This window comes from Tenebrio molitor, chromosome 3 (genome assembly GCF_963966145.1).
Source record: "Tenebrio molitor chromosome 3, icTenMoli1.1, whole genome shotgun sequence".
Taxonomy (NCBI): domain Eukaryota; kingdom Metazoa; phylum Arthropoda; class Insecta; order Coleoptera; family Tenebrionidae; genus Tenebrio; species Tenebrio molitor.
The window spans coordinates 15,385,216-15,403,227 of NC_091048.1; the positions used below are offsets into that span (position 1 = coordinate 15,385,216).

The following is an 18,012-nucleotide window of genomic DNA, read 5'->3' on the forward strand; positions in this document are numbered from 1 at the left end:
TTTAAGGCTATCCTAACGGACTTCTACTGTAAAATACTATTTTAGACGTTTTAAAGTAGCGTAATTATGACCGCGGGAAATGCGGCAACACGTTATGTATATTTTGATAGCCCCGTATGTCAGGCACTTTAGTGACAGCAGAGATGACAGAAATCAAACATGTATCCAACGTTAAAAAATGAAATCATAGCCTCCACTTATGCCAAAACATCGTGAATGGTATATTATACACACAAATGAGTACGCCGCGTCGGTACCAATTTTCATAAACAGAACTCAGCATTTTTGGCTTATTACGGCGTCTGCTATGCGTTCCTGGAGTGGGTCTTCTGTATTTATTTCAACTTCGTATACCAAATCTTTCGTGTGGCCCCAAAAATTAAAATCCAGAGGGGTTAAATCGAGGGATCGGGGACGCCATCGTATTGGAACCAGTCAAAATCAGTCTCACATAAATGCAGATGTAGCTCCACAAAAGTAGAACGAGACGGAAGGACTCTTTCAGGAAAACGTTCACCGTATAGTCGCCTTGCCGCTCTTGAATTACCACGTGCTTCGTCATAGAGTAAATGCAAATCGGCGTATTCTTGTTTTGTGAATTTCATAACTTTTTGTAGAATTCGCAAATTTAAAATTAAACTGGACAAATGTCATGGGTGTTACAGGTACCGTTGCTAAATAAATTGCAACCAAGCAACCAGAATTACCTTTTTAAACCTGATTAACTCATTAGCGTACAGCAAATTTTGACCAAATTTTCAATTGTTTTTATTTCGAAAACCAAAAGACTTTTATTAGAAACATTTTTTGTGTATGAGTTCTACTCATCGTCACCTGTTACAGGATTTCTTCTGGCAGGTTATATCGGGACCATTCTGTACAGGGTGTTTTACCGCCCGAGCGAAAATACATACTTCTAATCGATTTAAAATTCTCAAAAAATTCAGGAATGATTGTGTAACGCTGTAGAACATTCTGTAAAAAATTTAAACGGGTAAACATTTCGTTAATTCAATAACCGCTAGATTAATTTACATAATTTTTCACTGAGAGTCCTTTCAAACATTTAGTAAAAATTTCATGTCATTGAAATCATGAAAGCATCACCGGTTTTTGAAATAAATGGAATTCGATATTAAAGTGCAAAATTTAGCTATGATTTATTATTAAATTAGACAGTCCACAATAGAGATTGACATGGGTTATTTATGATAGATTAAAGGGACTAAAGAATTACTGGAAAAGTTCTCAACAGATGTTTCCCAACAATGAAGTGTTTATTTATGACACTGCAGTTGTAAATCTTGATCATTTTTCGGTGTTAATATTAAAATTGGAATAATTCAAAAACTAATAATTTTCTTTTGATGCGAATTTCATAAATATGTTCTTTGAATTAATTGTGAATTATGAGCGTGCACGGATTTTTTTTTTTTTATTTTGGTCAAAATCAATTTTTTGAATTTTATGGCTCTGAATGAAGTGATACGGGAATATTGATTGCACACGTTTGAAGCCTTATATGAAGGGAATGTAACCCTAAGGTTTCGTAATTTTTACTAATTTTTTAATAGGGTTAATCGTGCGGGCGGTAAAACTTGAATCACCATCTATTTGAAGAACTGTATTTACCGCGAACCTATCAATATTTTAGAAGAACTAAATGACCAAATTCACGAAGCACTGGCTACTGTTATTCCTAATATGCTTAGACTGGCAAGGGAAAATTTAATAAAACGAGCTCGCCTATTCCTAAGATAAAAGGTGGTCATTTTGAACACTTGTTTTGTTATAAATTATTCTTTTTATTTTGCATGTTTCGTATTTCATTTGTTGCATTCTACGTCGTTTAAGTTATAAAATTTGATCTTAAATTTTTACTAATAATGATGCTAAAATAAATAGGTTAGTTCAATCCAGTTTTGTCTTCTTTCTTTCAGAACTACCACTATGCTTGATCTGTTGTTCAAAACCTACGCGTAACTCCAGCTTTTTTGCAATGTCAAGAATGTTCCTAAAAGTCTTTTCTTTCATTTCGACGATGATGAGTCCCGCTCGTGTAGCTCGTGTAGTAAATATTGAAAATATCTATTATGATTCATCGAATTATACGTTGCTTGGTAATTGAGGGGAAGGTACTCAATTTTCTCATAAAGGGAAAATTAGATCGAGCTCTATTGGTCAATTTGATTAATTCATAACTAAAAAGCTGTTGCACCCTGAATAATTTTCTAAACGTTTTTTACCTTCATTATCATCAAGAAATATACAGCTTAAATTTGATCCGCGAGTTCTGGGACACTGTATAAAAAAATGGATCGGCGTTCGTTAGTCTCGCTAAAACTCAAAAACGGCTTGACCGATTTGAATATTTATTTTTTTCTTTTGTTCGCTTTAATACCGGGGTGCTTTAAAAAGAAAAAAAAAATTGGAAAAGTTGCCCGGAAAATTGGAAAATTCGGGAAAAACTGAAAGTTCTTTTTTCTATGGAAACGGCTGGAACGATTTAGCTAATTGTTTTTTAATGTTCGTAATAATCCGTATGAGGTTTTTATGTAAAGAAAAACTGGAAAAGTTTTTTTGTTTTGTTCGTTATAGTCGTGAAAAAGTTTTCAGGAAAAAAAAATCGGGACAATTACAAGGGAAAGTCGAAAAATTCGGGCAAACTGCAAAAATTATAATTTTTGTATGCATTCTGATGATAGGAACGACATATTTGATTAATTCTTTTTTTTTGTTCGATATGCGCCGGGATGGAAATAACTCAATTGAATGTTTTGAATAGAAAAAAAATTCTGGAAGATTCGGAGAAAAATCTGGAAAAACTAAATTAAAATAATTCGGGGAAAACTGAAAGTCCTTTTTTGTATGAACTCTAGACCATAACTCAGGATTGGATTCGAACGATGGCTATGCCTAATTCTTTTTTGGTTTTGTTTGTTAGGGTTTTGGATAAGTTTTCGGAAAAAAACAAGGGAAAGTCGGAAAATTCGGACAAATTTCAAACATTATAATTTTTGTATGCACTCTCGATCATAACTGACAATAGGAGCTACATACACTGACCGGCACAAAAAACGACTCACTTTGAATTTTATTAATACACCCTGTATTGGGGACCACCCTGGTCCCGATATAAACTGCCAAAAAAATTCTGGGTCTTTAGAAGGATCTAACAAGTCCAAAAAAAAAACCCTTTTCATCAGGTCCAAAATAATGGAGATAAATTAACTCCTATCCACACCCATTCGACGCTGCTGACCACAAAAATACGTAAAGTCCATTCAAAAATCAAAAAACCACCACCTGTTGCTTTAGGTTGGTAAAATTTAAAAAACCCAAGGTAGATATTACATATTTCGTACTATGCCGGCCAAAAAATTTTGGCCGTCATTGTCTGTCAATTCAAAAAAAAAAAATTGTAATCCGTACTTTATTGTCATCATGATTACCGTCTTGATTATGAACGTTATTTTTTGGGTGGTAAATTTCAAAACTCAAAATTATTTTGTCATTTCTACTACACAGAACGTTTACCTCAGGTTATCTATGTACGATTGCTCTAATTTTGTTTATTCATGTCGGATTTTTGGAATATCTGAGCTTCAAACAGTTTAAATTGATTGTCAAAATGACAAGAATCGAAAGTGGGGTTACGATTCCTAAAGGTTTATTTACACTTTACTTGAATGTCAAGAAAGTGACGGCCAAAATTTTTTGGCCGCCATAGTACTATGTAGGTAACTATAAATTATGACATTTATTTGATTCAAAATAAAATTAAGTTGCTTTGAATTTCGTTCATATTGTTTTATTAGCAGCACGTTTCATTTATTTATTGATTCTTATTATTTTTACATAAACATGCCCAGAAAAACAAGATACTTAAACATTTAACCTCAAAATTACAAGTCTCACCAAATTTTACACTAGACAGTATTGCCGATAGTAATTATCGAGGAAAATGCGATGTTGGTGGTTTTTTGATTTTTGAATGGACTTTACCTACTCAGGAATTAATTGTTGGTGTTTGTATTTGTAAGGATGACAATATCTAAGCAAAATAGGTACCTGAATCGTTTATGAAAAATCTCAAATCTGACAAACTAGGGGCCAGTTTATAGAATGAAAATTAAATATTTAATTCGAATTAAATTTTGATGCCCGATTAACCCATGAATCCGAAACTTCGATTGGTCCACTCTGATCACGTGTTCAGTTAATCTCGCACTTGATTACGATTATCTTAATTTCGCTTCTGTAAACTGGACCTAAATCAAATTAATGACATTTATTGAAAACGCTGTACACTGTGTGCGTTAATTCACCAGGTTATTTAGGTACAAAAGCTGATTTTGTAGACTGAGATGAATGAGTAATAAATAAAGTGGTGTTCCTCAATGTGTAAATAAATTTAGAGGTAGTGTGTGCAAAATTGTGGAAGAACTGTGTAATAAGAGTATCGTCTTAATTGTGGTTAAATAGCCGAAATAATGTATTGAATACATTTATTTACACTTTACATATTCGTACTTTCAACTCTAACTGAGAATTCTACTAACTAATGAAAGGTAAACTAGACTAGAAAAATTATTTTATAATAAATGTTCTGTGTGCCTTCCGTTGGCATTTAAGCACATTTGAGTACGCTGGTACCAATTTTCATAAACGGAATTCAGCATTTCTGGGCTTTTACGAATCTGGTTCACGGCGTCTGTTACGTGTTTCTGGAGTAAGTTGGCCTTTTGTATTTATTTCAACTTCGTATACCAAATCTTTCGCGTGGCCCCAAAAATTAAAATCAAGGGGTTAAATGGAGGATCGGGGACGCCATCGTATTGGAATCAGTCAGAACCGACCTCACATAAATGCAGATGTAGCTCCACAAAAGTACAACGGGATGGAAGGACTCTTTCAGGAAAACGCTCGCCGTATGGTCGCCTTGCCGGTCATGAATTACCACGTGTTTCGCCATAGAGTAAATGCAAATCGGCATATTCTTGTTTTGTGAATGTCATAACTTTTTGAAGGATTCGCAAATTTAAAATTAAACTTGACAAATGTCATAGGTGTTACAGGTACCGTTGCTAAAGAAATTGCAGCCAAGTAACCAGAATTACCTTTTTAAAACCGATTAACTCATTAGCATACAGCAAATTTTGACCAAATTTTCAATTACATATTTTTATCTCCAAAACGAAAAGACTTATTTAACAGGTTATATCGGGACCACCTGTATAATTAAGTAATTCATTGTCTTAGAAAAAATTTGTGATATCATGTTGTATTGATAAGTGTTATTTAAGTTATTCTTTGTCAAAGAATATCCGACAAACAAAACATTAAACACAGCTAATAAAATTTTAATGAAAAATAAAATAAAAGTAATTTTTTAGAAAAAAAATTATGTTATGAAAAATTGCCAAAATTTGAACAGCATTTTGATAGTATCTCGTATTTTCAAATTAAATCTTTTAACACGTAAATCAACCGACAAAAACACAACATGGAAGTAGCGCAAATTTTCTAATAATTAAACAAAACAATTCGGTTGCCGTGGTGACCATAGCACTCCCGATCATTGAAAATATCCCAATTTAACTATAATAAAGAAAAAAAAAGAGTGTGTGCTTAATACCGCACGTCAGAAGTGAAAACTTCTATGATACATACTCGTTACTGATTTTAAGTAATATGTAAAGTTGACTCAAGTTGCAAAAAACCACTTTGCATTTGCAACAGCATTTTTATGGCATTAGACATTTGAAATTACTTTAACACTGTACTTATATGGAAAATATTCAACCCAAACTATGATTTTCTGGCCCCTTTGTGCCTTTATTTGGTTCAAAAATATGAAAAAAATGCTGTTGCAAATGACAAGTGGTTTTCTGCAATTTGAGTCAACTATACCTACTGATACGTTATTTATTTTCCTAATGGTGAAATTTTCTCAAAATAACGATTTAACAGACGTCGGGTCGAGATGCAGTGAAGACTGCTCGAGAGTACAAACTAAATCTGCATTTTAAATTTCATAAAAATCCGTTGGCAAACAACCGAGATATTAGGCTCGAAAGTCTTAGCTGAGACACCCGGTATAATAGTTCCCCCCCTGTAAATTCTAATAAATTCTTTGCTGTTTCTAGTAGAGTGTCTAAAGTAAAAGCTCGTTTTTGCTGTTTAGCATACGAATAATTTCGGTCACATCTCTTAAAAAAAAAATTATTCCACTTTTCTGATTTTCCTCTTTTTGTTAGTCCTAGTATTCTCCAGACTCTTTTTTGTAATTATGCAATATACCGGGTGTATTATGAAAAATCTTTGGTGTTGTAACTTCCTTATTTTTCATACGATTTTAATAAATGATATGTCAAACAAAATCGTTTTCAATGGACTACAATTTGAATTGATCTAATATTTGTTCTTGAGTTCTGTTTTTGACACATGATAGTCGACTTTTTTTTTTTAAATTGCACTATTAACTTTTTTTTGCTCAGTTTTATAGAGATTTTGGATATGGAAATGTGAACAACCATGCTCATGCATAGAAACAAAGAGAAGAAATTTAAAAATAGTTTTTTTTTTTAATCAAGCAGTCACATTAAACAGTAATAAAAGTGCTTTCTAATTTTGCAAAATGACGAAGAGAGCTATGGACATTCAAGACAATGTCTATTTGACTCCAGCCGATAACAGAGATGATTTAGTAAGAATAATCGTAGCAATATGTATATGTATGCACAAATACTACCAGAATTTTTATTAAACGCCGCAATGGGCGTCAGTGGAAGGTGTCGAATGTGTCTTAGAGAGAATGGAGGTAATTTGGAATATTTGCTATAGTAAATTATGGTTACTTGACTTTTGGGAATTCTATTTTTTTTATTAAAAACAAATTTTTTATTTTTTATTTTAATGTTTGTGTATTCAGAAGATAAACATCTATCAGAATAAATATAAAAAAATATACAGTGCAACTTAAAAAAACAAAGTTAGCTGCGGTCTGTCAAAAAATATGTCAAAAAAAAATCAAAGCATGTCGCACTATAGTGTTTCTAAAACGATTTTGTTTGACGTATCATTTATTAAAATCGGATAAAAAATAAGGAAGTTATAGGTATAGCGCCAAAGATTTTTCACACCTGGTATAACAGATCTTCCCACCTACAAATTAATTATACAGTTTAGGATTTAATCGAATACAAATTCATTGTTCTCACATTGAAGATGTCCATCAATCTGTTAATAATCGCATCATTCTTAGATCGGGCCTATCTAGTTTAAAATGTAATATCTATTCACTTTGATTGTGACCACAACGAAAAACATAGTAGGCGCTGTTTAGCTGTGTGCTGCATACGTTTTACACCAAATATTTGTGTGGTGTGAACATGATGTGAAAATGTCAGAATTGTCAAAACTGGGCCATGGTAGTAAAGCAATGATTTTAATGTATTTATCAATATTAATAACGGAAATCAATATTTGAAGTAGGAGAAACTAAAAACGTCTGTCTGATTCTGTGATCACGTCTGTTGAAAAGTCGGGTTATATCCAGGTACAGATTATTTAACGTAAAAACTTCGAAATCACCTCATGCAATTCTCGATATTAATGAAGAACGAAGGAAATGGTCATTTGGCAGTAAGACAAACGCGAAAAATGCCTGGGATTAATAAAGGTGATCAAAACTTTCAATTAGCATTGATTAATACAAATATTTTCAGATAAAAACTAATCAGACAGAAAGTTAAAAAAAAAGATTTACAGGGGATAAAAAGGCAGAAGGTATCAAACTACAACACTTACTAGCCGAAATGTACAGCAAAAAAGCACAAATAGAGTTAACTTTATTGGTGATGTTCGTCTTTGTGAGTTGTTTTCCTGTTGGCTTCAATAAATGTCTCGAAACAAGTCAATATTAACCGTTTGGTCCCAACTTTGAGAAGACGACGTGGCATTTTCTTTTTGAATTCTAAAATTTTGTACCAAAACTCAATTTTATAGATATGCGCACAGTGTACGTCGAAAAACGTTTGCGCAAGTCGTTCTCCGTTCTGTCTTCTGTGAGCGTGACGTTTACGAGACAAGAGGCTAAATGACCCAGGCCATTCCATACTTGTGCGCAAGTCCCATAATTTTGGGCGTTATTTAAATTTGACGTTCACGGACTTAGAAAATATCGCAAATTTATTGTTTAAAAATTAGAACAACACTTGCATATCTAATAAGAAACAATACAATAAAAGATCTTCTTTATGTAGTAAACTCATTTATACAGGTGTCCCAGAACTCGCGCGTCAACTGTTAACTGTGAATTTTAATATTTAATCCAACAAGGATTCTACAACAACAAACGTGAAAAGTATATTAGTTTTGAAATTAAATCGATTTTAAGATAACCAATGACACACGCCTTCCTGAAGGTAACTCTACTAAATGTATGCGTTCCCGAGGAAACGATTTTAGATGTTGCTGCTAAAAAAAATGTGATGAAATGTTTGGACGAGTTTTATAAGGGTTGATTTGGCGCACGAATCCCAGGTCTAGAAAACGACCCGTAGGCGAGTTTTTTATGTTATTTTTTAGATTTTTTTAAGATTTTTAAATAAAAAAATGAAAAATTAAATTTTCAAATTCTAGGGAATTTTGTATTATGTAATTGGTAATTCAAAGTAACAGATGCAACTACATCTGCAACATATGTTAAAAAGTAGAGTTTGAACATTAATATTGGAAGTTTTTTGGTGTAAATGACAATAATACACTGAAATATTGATAAAAATTTTCTTGGAGATCAATTAAACTACGAGTGCTTTAATAGATAGCCATAAACGACTCCAAATTGAATACGATAATAGACCTATTAAAAGATTCTAAAAACGTAATTATATCTTTAGTTTGTGTTCTACTCATCTACTGTTCTTTGCCTTACGCGCAGCACACGGTACAGTACTTACCATGCGGTACATGTAACAACAAAGCACCCAAGTTACTTACGCATGCGTATGGGTAAGGATCGTCCTGGGTTATTTAGCCTCTCGTTACAATTTGTTGGAAACATTGTTTAGAAGTAGGTTGCTAAACGACATGGTTCTGAAACGACTTTGGTTATTCATAAAATAGTAAATCAATAATAATTGTTTAATACAAATTTATGTTGAAACCGGTGTGATGATCTCACGATCGTAGATAAAATGTTGTAAGACATAAGTGTAAAAAGTTCCTTTGTTGCACTCACATCCTTTAAAATACTCCCTCGTACCTCGGTCGTATTTTAAACCCTTTCCTGCAATAAAGAATAACTTTTTACACTTATATCGAGCGATCAAATTAATTTGTAATCGAATGCAGGTTTTCACGGCCGTTGTCAATAGGGTTATTGTTTTCCGGGTTGTGCCGCGGTCGTCTGGATTGCTGGGTAGCTGACGTTTCAATAGCCATGCTGCTATCTTCTTCGGAGCGTGTAAGTAAACAGTTTACTTAGATACTTACAGATAGCAGCATGGCTATTGAAACGTCAGCTACCCAGCAATCCAGACAATCGCGGCACAACCCGGAAAACAATAACCCTATAATCCTATAAATTCATTTGTAATGGAGTCATCCATGGATTTGAATCTGTATGGCTTTTGCGATTGATATGTCAAGATCTAACCTGTGTTTCAAGTTCAAGTAACGACATACGATTTCGGATTCATGGATAACTCGATTACAAATTAATTTGATCGCTCTTTATCTTAAATAACTATTAAAGATGGAATAGATTGTAGATATGCGATTTTACTTTACTACTGGCCCGAACCTGACGCTCCGAGCCTGACGATCCGAACCTGTCGATTTTAGCGTGACGCCATGAAACTAATTCACTGCCCGTATAATGCGCCTAAACAAGTTTTCACTTCAAAAATAAAATGATAGAATAGAACAAAGAATTTATGTAGTGAACAAATTCGATAAAATCGAAGTATTCCCGGACATGTCAATCCTATTTTTTAAAAGGGTATCTTTTCAAGCATTATCATTTTTGGATCGTTTTTGAAGTGAAACTTTTTATGGGAGGGTCTTGAAATTCTGATCGGCAACCTTTTTGTGTGACGAAAAGTGGTGGGGGTAAACACTATTGGGTCGAGTGGGAGCAGTGTCTCTGTCTTTGTCACACTCACGGCATTTATCGATAATGTCCTCTCTTTGATTTGGAGGCTTAAAAATGAACAATGAGTTACGCATTTCGATATTGTTTAGTGTTACTTATCGTTGTTTATAATTTATTTTCTTCATTAAAATATACACTTTTGTTGTGAATATGCTATTTAAAAGTGATTGATGAATAATTACAATGTTTCCCTGTAATACAAAAGTTTCACTTCTATCGTGCGTCTTTACGACACATTCTGTTTTTTTTTGTTTTCACACTATGATGTCATCAACAATTTTTTCAAATATTACGCCATGTTTTTTCGTCACATTATACAACATGTCTCAGAAATAAGTACATTAATTTTAACCAGTGACAGTTCTCGTCAATAACAACAAAATTTTTATATATCATTTTTTCGAGTAGTGAATCATAGATATTGTGTTGGTGCATGGTGAAGCATCGGGAGTGCTCCTCGAGTCTAGAGAATTTGCGTGCTACTTCTTGTGGGGGTACATGAAGGACTTGATATATTCGACACAATTGAAGTTTTAAGAAAACGCGTGGAAAATGCTGCCACAACAATTCACAATAAGAGAGGAATGCTGGAAAGAGTGGAAGAATCATTTCGTCGGCACCTTCATTATTGATTGATAAACGATTGATAATAACGGAGGTCACTTTGAACAGTTTTTGTAATGGTTAGTGATTACTGATTATTCTAATTACTTCGTGAGAATTTTTACGGATTAATACACTAATTTCAGGATACATTTTGACATTTTGTCATTATTTGGGTATGGGCGATTCATTAGGGTCAGTTTTAAATATTTATTATTAAAATTGTTTTCATTTGATATCCACCAGATGATTCTCTTTTTTCTCTTCCACCCTTATCATTATAGGTTACAGCAACGGGCGCAGCAATTAGCCGCTGTACTAAGTTCGCAAGAAACAAGTGAAAGTTGTCTTGCATTTGTTTTTTGTTGTTCGCTTATCGGCATCGGCGAAGCAAGTAATCCTCATAGGCGGGTAACGAAATTTGTGCCAAATCTTTCAATAATTTTAATTGTATAACTATAAAGTTTAGGAAAAATAGTTATTTATTTAACGAGTTCGTGTGTAATTTTGGCTTTTTTTGGCATGAGTGGACCAGTTTAAAACTCGAGTGAAACGCAAACGAGAGTTTTAAAGGTCCACGAGTGCCAAAAAAAGCCAAAATTACACAAGAACAAGTTGAATACAACGTTTTTTTGTTCGACGAGCCCCTTAAAGGTTCCAAATAGCTAAAAATCTTTAAAATTAGCTTGACGTTTCGTTTTGACAAGTTGTCAAATTTGTCAAAATCCGTTCACACAGGAGAAAATTCTCAAATTCTGGCAGTGTCGAACAAAAAAAAAATGTAAATATATTGTTGCTATTAACGAGTTCTATTACCAGTTAAAATTAGTGTAGGTACAGTCGTTGACCAAAATAAAATAGGACAAAGTAAATTTCGATTGTGTAATTCGATATTTTTGCGAAATCCATCTCTTAAGAAACAAAAGTGTCAAAAATAAAAAAACAATTCTGATAAGTGTCATCATTCGACAATATTTCAAAAACTCACAATCATTCAATTGAACAAAGTGACAGTGACGAGATGACAAGTGAATAAACGCAACCTAACTTTTTGTAAATCAATCGTCAAGTCAAATCACGTTGTAATCTGAGACACATACGCCTCAGTTACACTACACAAATCTTTGAATTGTGAAACTGTCTAAGGTAACACTTTGTCCTATTTTATTTTGGTCAACGACTGTACTTATTTCTTATTAATTTATAGTTTTCTTTTACACTACTCTGAAAACTTATCCTTGTAAATAATTTTTTCTCATCATCATTAAAGAAGCAGAAAATGTTAGTTTACAAAATGTCTTTGGCAAAATGAAAGTCCAAAAGAGTGTTGTAAAGGGTTAGATTGAATAATATTTCAATATATGTATTTTCATTGGAAATGTAAGATTTTCAAAATTACAAATGATGCGTTTTTCATCCAGGTGAGTCTAAACTTAAACTTCAAAGAAGGGCGATTCATACGACTGAAATCTCAAATTTTAAGGATAATTGTAGGAATCATTTTATAAATTTCAGAATTCTCGCTATATTTTGTTTAAATTTTTACTGTATCCAATCTACCTCTCAATATTTTTAAAAGAAAACATTAAACATGCTTGTTATTCTCTGGAGGAATTTAAAAAAATTGATTTAAAGGCGCTAATGAATTAATGATAAACTCATACATCTGTGTAAACATTTATCATTTAAAAACAAAACAAAAATATATGTAAAAATATTTTCTGTATTTTTTATGTTTTAGTAATACCTCCGGTTTCGGACCCAAACTGTACGTTTCCTATAATCAATGCTACTTGTACAAACGCTTCCACAACAAATTTTATTTGGATCGAACTTCCAGAAAGCGACAGCAACATAACGACTAACAATAAAACATGTCAAGAGTTCAACAAAACTGACGATGATTTTGTTATTGACCTCAAGAATGTAAATCCAGATTGCATGGACAAGATTCTCTCAAATACACACAAAGGTATGTATTTAGAAAAGTATACATATTTTTTAAATAACAATTTAACAATTTGTCTTATGCAGAATTCGATGTAAAGAACATATTTAGTCAATGTCCTCAACAAATATGTTTTGTTGTAAATGATTGTCCAGTCTCGAATTTAGGAGTAACAGCTTTCTACAACGCAGAAAACAGCTTCATAAGTCTGAATCTTACGTGGGATAAAACTTCCAGCAACAAAAGTGTTGATATTCAGCTTGAAGAAGCAGTTAATAATAAAGGGTTTGAATTAACTGAATTAACCCACAACTTAAATGTTAGTGTTCAGTAGAATAATTGAAGAGTTACCTAAATTTTTTCTTGATTTTAGAATAATGTTTTTATAAAGCCGACACATCCCCAGATGCCTGAAATCGAGCCGGATCGCGCTTATACATTTCTAATGACTGAAAACGGCAGAACTCTGTGCAGCGTCAATTACACTGTACCTGAATGTGTTGGAAGTAAATGCAACTGTGAGAAATTCAATCCGAGACCAAAAATTTTAGATGTCGACCATATCTCTAACGAACATTTTTTAATCAAATGGGATCCTGGGATAATGTCTGTTGGAAATAGATCGTACACAATTGAAGATGTGAACTTTTACTAGTAAGTTACTGTTTTATTGTCCATATTAGCTTAGCCCCCTTTAGTGAACACGTAGATACGAATGCCCCCATTGAAATCGAAAATCCAAAACACAGCTTCAAGAAACATACTTCCGAAGTAGTGTTGAAATTGTTCACTGGCGAGTTGCACAAGTTGAGTGGCACATTCTACAATAACTTTTCGTGTGCAGTAACAGTTTCTTTGGATTTTAAAGGTAATTACATCGATTACACTTATAGTAAATGTAACAATTATTGTTTCAGCACCTGATCGTTCCAATATTCACTACATAATATTTATTATCGTAACTATACTAATAGCCTTAATCGCAGTAAAACATCGCTATTTGTTGAGATATGGTAAGAAATTAAGAGATTTCTTGTTGCCTGGATATAGTCACATGAGTTCACAACAAACGGAACTACTACCGCTACAGTAAGTTAACCAAAATAAAAATCACCACGTGCTACTAACGTATTTTTCAGAAATCTTCAAATTCCAATGAGGACAAATATGCAATACACTCCAGTTGAAATTTTGGTAAGTAAGGTTTTCAACTACATACAACATATGTGTGCTGAAATTTTACCTTTAGGAAGGAATTGTTGATGGTTATGAATTCCCCAGAAACAAAATTGTTTTAAAAGAAGTTATAGGTAATGGTGCATTTGGTCAAGTATATTCGGCCAAAGCTTATGGAATTGAAGGAGTCGAAGATTACAAAATGGTTGCAGTTAAGACTCTAGGAGGTAATTGTCTTTTTACTAATTAATTACTCTCCAAAATTTCAAACATCTTTTCCAGATAACATAACTCAAGAAGCGGCTAACGATTTTATTGCGGAGATTCAAATATTTAAGAAGATTGGCAAACATCCCAACATTGTAACACTTCTAGGCTGTTGCACTTTAGAAGCACCATTTATGATGATAATGGAGTTTGTTCCTTGCGGCGACTTGAAGAATTATTTACTGGAGCTACGCGAGCAATGGTTGATAAAAAAGAACAAACAAGTCTTTTTTGCCGAGTAAGTATACGAGTCACTACATTTACTGAGCAGTTAGTTAATTGAAAAACAGTACCAGTGATGGCGCGTACATCGATCCTGCGACGCCTTCCAGTCCAGTCTCCATCACATCAAGTCGATTGCCATCGACTTCTGAAAGTAAGCCATAATCGTCAGTCAAGAATCTGTGACACAAAATTGATATAATTTTAGCTGTATGTACCACCCTCGACGATCCAATGACGCCCCTGATTGCACATTACCATGAAGCTTTGGAGAGGGTGCTGGACCATAAAGAGCTGCAAAACTTTGCCCTCCAGGTAGCTCGAGGAATGTCTCATCTGGAAAAAATCCCTATAACACATCGAGACCTTGCAGCTCGTAACATCTTGATCAACGAATACAAAACGTTGAAAATCTCTGATTTTGGACTTTCGCGCAGTGGTCCTTACATCAACCACAAATCGAAGAAACTGCCGTTAAGGTGGATGGCGATCGAGGCCATCGTCGACCAAAAATACGACAGTAAGAGTGATGTCTGGTCGTTCGGTGTTGTGTTGTGGGAAATAGGTACTCTTGGGGCGTTCCCTTATGAAAGTATTCCGGACTCGTTTCTTCTGCAGTTCTTGCAATTAGGTCGGAGATTAGAAAGACCGGAAATTTGTACTGATGAACTGTATTCGTTGATGAGACAGTGTTGGACGACGAATCCAGAAGAGAGACCCACGTTTCAAGAATTAGTTGACACGTTGGATATAAAGAAACAGAAGGTTTATGTGAACTTTAGTCAACTCAATCCGACTTACGTTTTTCCCCCGAGTGATGTGCATCAGTGCATCGGAAATCCAATAAAGATTGTTTCTATTGACGTTTAAGTGTGAAATAGGTTTGACTATTTGTTGCTGAACGTGCAGATTTTTGATTGTAAAATAAAATTGTCTTATCCTGTCTAATGCCAATTGATTGGGGAAAGACGAGTCTCGCACTCACACCACATAAAAATCAGATATTTTCCCATTTTTTTTTTCATTTTTTCATTTCCATTTATCGTCAACTCAATCATCGTTGTCTCGTCTCAGTCCGCATTTGAGGTATACTTTATTTTGTAGCTCAGACCAGTCAACTCTATTGATGTGTTATCAACAAAATCAGTGTTTTCTAAAAAAATTGTTTATTATTGTCAATAAATCTTGTAATTGTAAAAACTCACATTGCCATCAAATTATTTGTAAGTATGTAAATACAATATAGCATACGCTTTAAAAAAAATCTTATTTTCAACATGCTTATCTATATACTCTACTGTGTATTAGTGGCTACGTCATAAAGGTGGCAAAACTGAAACACTTCGCCAGTATCGGTCACCCTTAACATGAACACTGCATCAAAATCGTTATCACATTTGAATCTTGTCTGATCTCTTATCAAGAGATTAATTTAATTTTCTTCTTAAAATTACATTGTTTTGTGAAAACAGGGATGTTAGTTGTTGAATGTTTTTATAGTCTAGAAATCAAAAACCGTGGTAGTACGTAATAGATTATTACATATTAGTTTTTTTCGAATATTTATCTGTAATTCCAGTGATGACTCGACTATTTTCATATTCGACATATACAGCATGGTATTGAAATGCGTTAATAGTAGGTATACACATGAGTTTTATAAAACTTACCTATATTAAGACACGACTGCTGCAAGCACGAGTGCCTGTAAAGGACGAGTGCTCTTAAGTTTTATAAAACGATTTTTTTTCTAATTTCCATATTAAATAACGGGTGACTGTTAAAATTTTCACTTTGAGTTGGCTTTGAACGAGTTTTTATTTTTTCTGTTACTTTAAACAAACGCAAGAACGAACAATAAATGTCAATCAGTACAATTGAAACATAACCAATGAAAACCATATGAAAAAAATGCTGTTGCAAAAAACCATTTGTCATTTGCAACAGCATTTTTTCAATGTTTTTGAACCAAATAAAGGCACAAAGAGACCAGAAAATCATAGTTTGGATTGAATATTTTCCATATAAAAGTTTTAAAGTAATTTCAAATGGCTAATGCGATAAAAGTGCTGTTGCAAATGCAAAATGGTTTTTTGCAACTTGAGTCAACTTTACCTTTACATTACCCTTGTAAAAATACGAAATGACGTTCCACAAAAAAAAGAAAGACTAACCTCAAAATACATATATATCCAAATTCCAAATGTGATTTATTGCGAAGGGATGATATGAACGCAAAGTTGAGATTGAAATTAAAAAGGAGCTAACAAAAGCAAGTCACAGCTAGTGTCGAAAGTGGCTACCAACGTTTGCTAATTCTTTATTGACAGAACTAATAGTTCGACACTTCGAAATAAAAAGTAGAGCGGTACAGGAAAATTTACATGTGCAAAAATTCCAAAGGTAACTAGATGTAAATCATTTTATTCCACACTGTATATGTTACATGTTTTAAAACATTTTTTTAGTTTTCTTCAAAAATAAAATATGCATGTAGCATATCATTAAATTCAGAAAAAAAAACCTTCTTCAAAAATGTTAAAAAAAATCAAGTTGGCATTGTACAATGGCGGACAAAAAATTTCGTCCACAACTGTCATTCCACTCACGCATGCTGTAAAGCAGCCTTTAGGAACGAATAACCTCACATGTTGACATGTATCAATCAACTAACAATCAACTGTACATAGAGACCGCCTTGACTGTACCCCTATTTCATAGCGACCTGTTTATGTCGATGGTTTTCATCAGGATTTGTACACCCCCAGATTATTTAAAATAAAATAGAAAACAGTTCTGACAAGAATAACGGGGACTGTCTTCAAGACAGGGTAGGAATTCAAATTAGGAAAATAATTTTCAGAATGTACACTACACTTCTATTAAAAAAAAAGCGTATAATCTGTTTCAAAATCAAAAATCCACCACCTGCTGAATTATGTTGGCAGAAAAAAAGAAATCCCTAGAAAATGTTTAATTTTTTTGGGTTGGCTCAACCTCCCGCCAAAATTTGACATTGAACTGTTGAGTTTATTTACGAAACACAAAATTATTATTATTATGCACAAAAAGGTTTTAGCTACCATATCATACTTTTTGAGTGAAATAATAAAATGAGAATAAAAAACACGATGAATTACGACCAAAACGACTGTCCAACAGTTTTCTTTCATAACCCCACTTTTTTCTGACACTTGCAGACACACTAAAAACAAAAGTTGGCGACGTTGTCGGTTGTATTTTCTAGGTAGAATGCACTGTTGGTGGATTTTTGATTTTGAAACAGATTATACACGTATTGAGGGCTACTGTAAATGGGTATAAAATTAATTAATCGTTTCCAAGAAAACGTATTACTGACATTTTGTATGTATGTCGAATGTGTGAACACTGTTTTTTATAAATTTTTAAATTGTTAGATTGTTGAGAGTAGTATATAAAATGTTGTAAACTGGTTTATAATCTTTTAAATAGATGATGTTGGCTCTAAGGACAGCAACAGTTTTAAGCAAAGGAATTCGTGGAATTCGAACAACTACTGGTTTAGAAAAAAGAAAAAAAGTACTTGAAAAAACAATTAAAAAAGCTGTCGATTTCGAAAGACGGAGAAGCGAGAAAGCATTGGCCGAAGAAAGAC

At 33.3% G+C, this 18,012-nt stretch overlaps 1 protein-coding gene and 1 long non-coding RNA gene across 4 annotated transcripts in view; one reads left to right on the forward strand and one right to left on the reverse strand.

Annotated features, from left to right (window-relative positions):
• The window catches only part of LOC138125993 (proto-oncogene tyrosine-protein kinase receptor Ret), a 28,114-nt gene extending 12,535 nt beyond the window's left edge, over positions 1-15,579 (forward strand). For 2 of the 3 annotated variants that reach the window (XM_069041620.1, XM_069041621.1), the window contains 10 exons: positions 12,504-12,734; positions 12,797-13,029; positions 13,084-13,364; positions 13,409-13,578; positions 13,628-13,799; positions 13,850-13,904; positions 13,960-14,113; positions 14,169-14,391; positions 14,444-14,529; positions 14,584-15,579. In XM_069041620.1, the coding sequence (XP_068897721.1) occupies positions 12,504-12,734; positions 12,797-13,029; positions 13,084-13,364; positions 13,409-13,578; positions 13,628-13,799; positions 13,850-13,904; positions 13,960-14,113; positions 14,169-14,391; positions 14,444-14,529; positions 14,584-15,245 (2,267 nt within the window). In that variant the 3' untranslated portion in view covers positions 15,246-15,579. Of the gene's footprint in view, positions 1-9,848; positions 10,843-12,503; positions 12,735-12,796; positions 13,030-13,083; positions 13,365-13,408; positions 13,579-13,627; positions 13,800-13,849; positions 13,905-13,959; positions 14,114-14,168; positions 14,392-14,443; positions 14,530-14,583 lie in introns of those variants that run through there. The other variant, XM_069041622.1, reaches the window with a different exon arrangement.
• LOC138126009 (uncharacterized) lies at positions 8,820-9,558 on the reverse strand. Its single transcript, XR_011157572.1, has 2 exons — positions 9,155-9,558; positions 8,820-9,099 (listed from the first exon to the last, which is right to left on the reverse strand). It is a non-coding gene; the product is annotated as an uncharacterized lncRNA (long non-coding RNA).
• Positions 15,580-18,012: the final 2,433 nt, after the last annotated feature.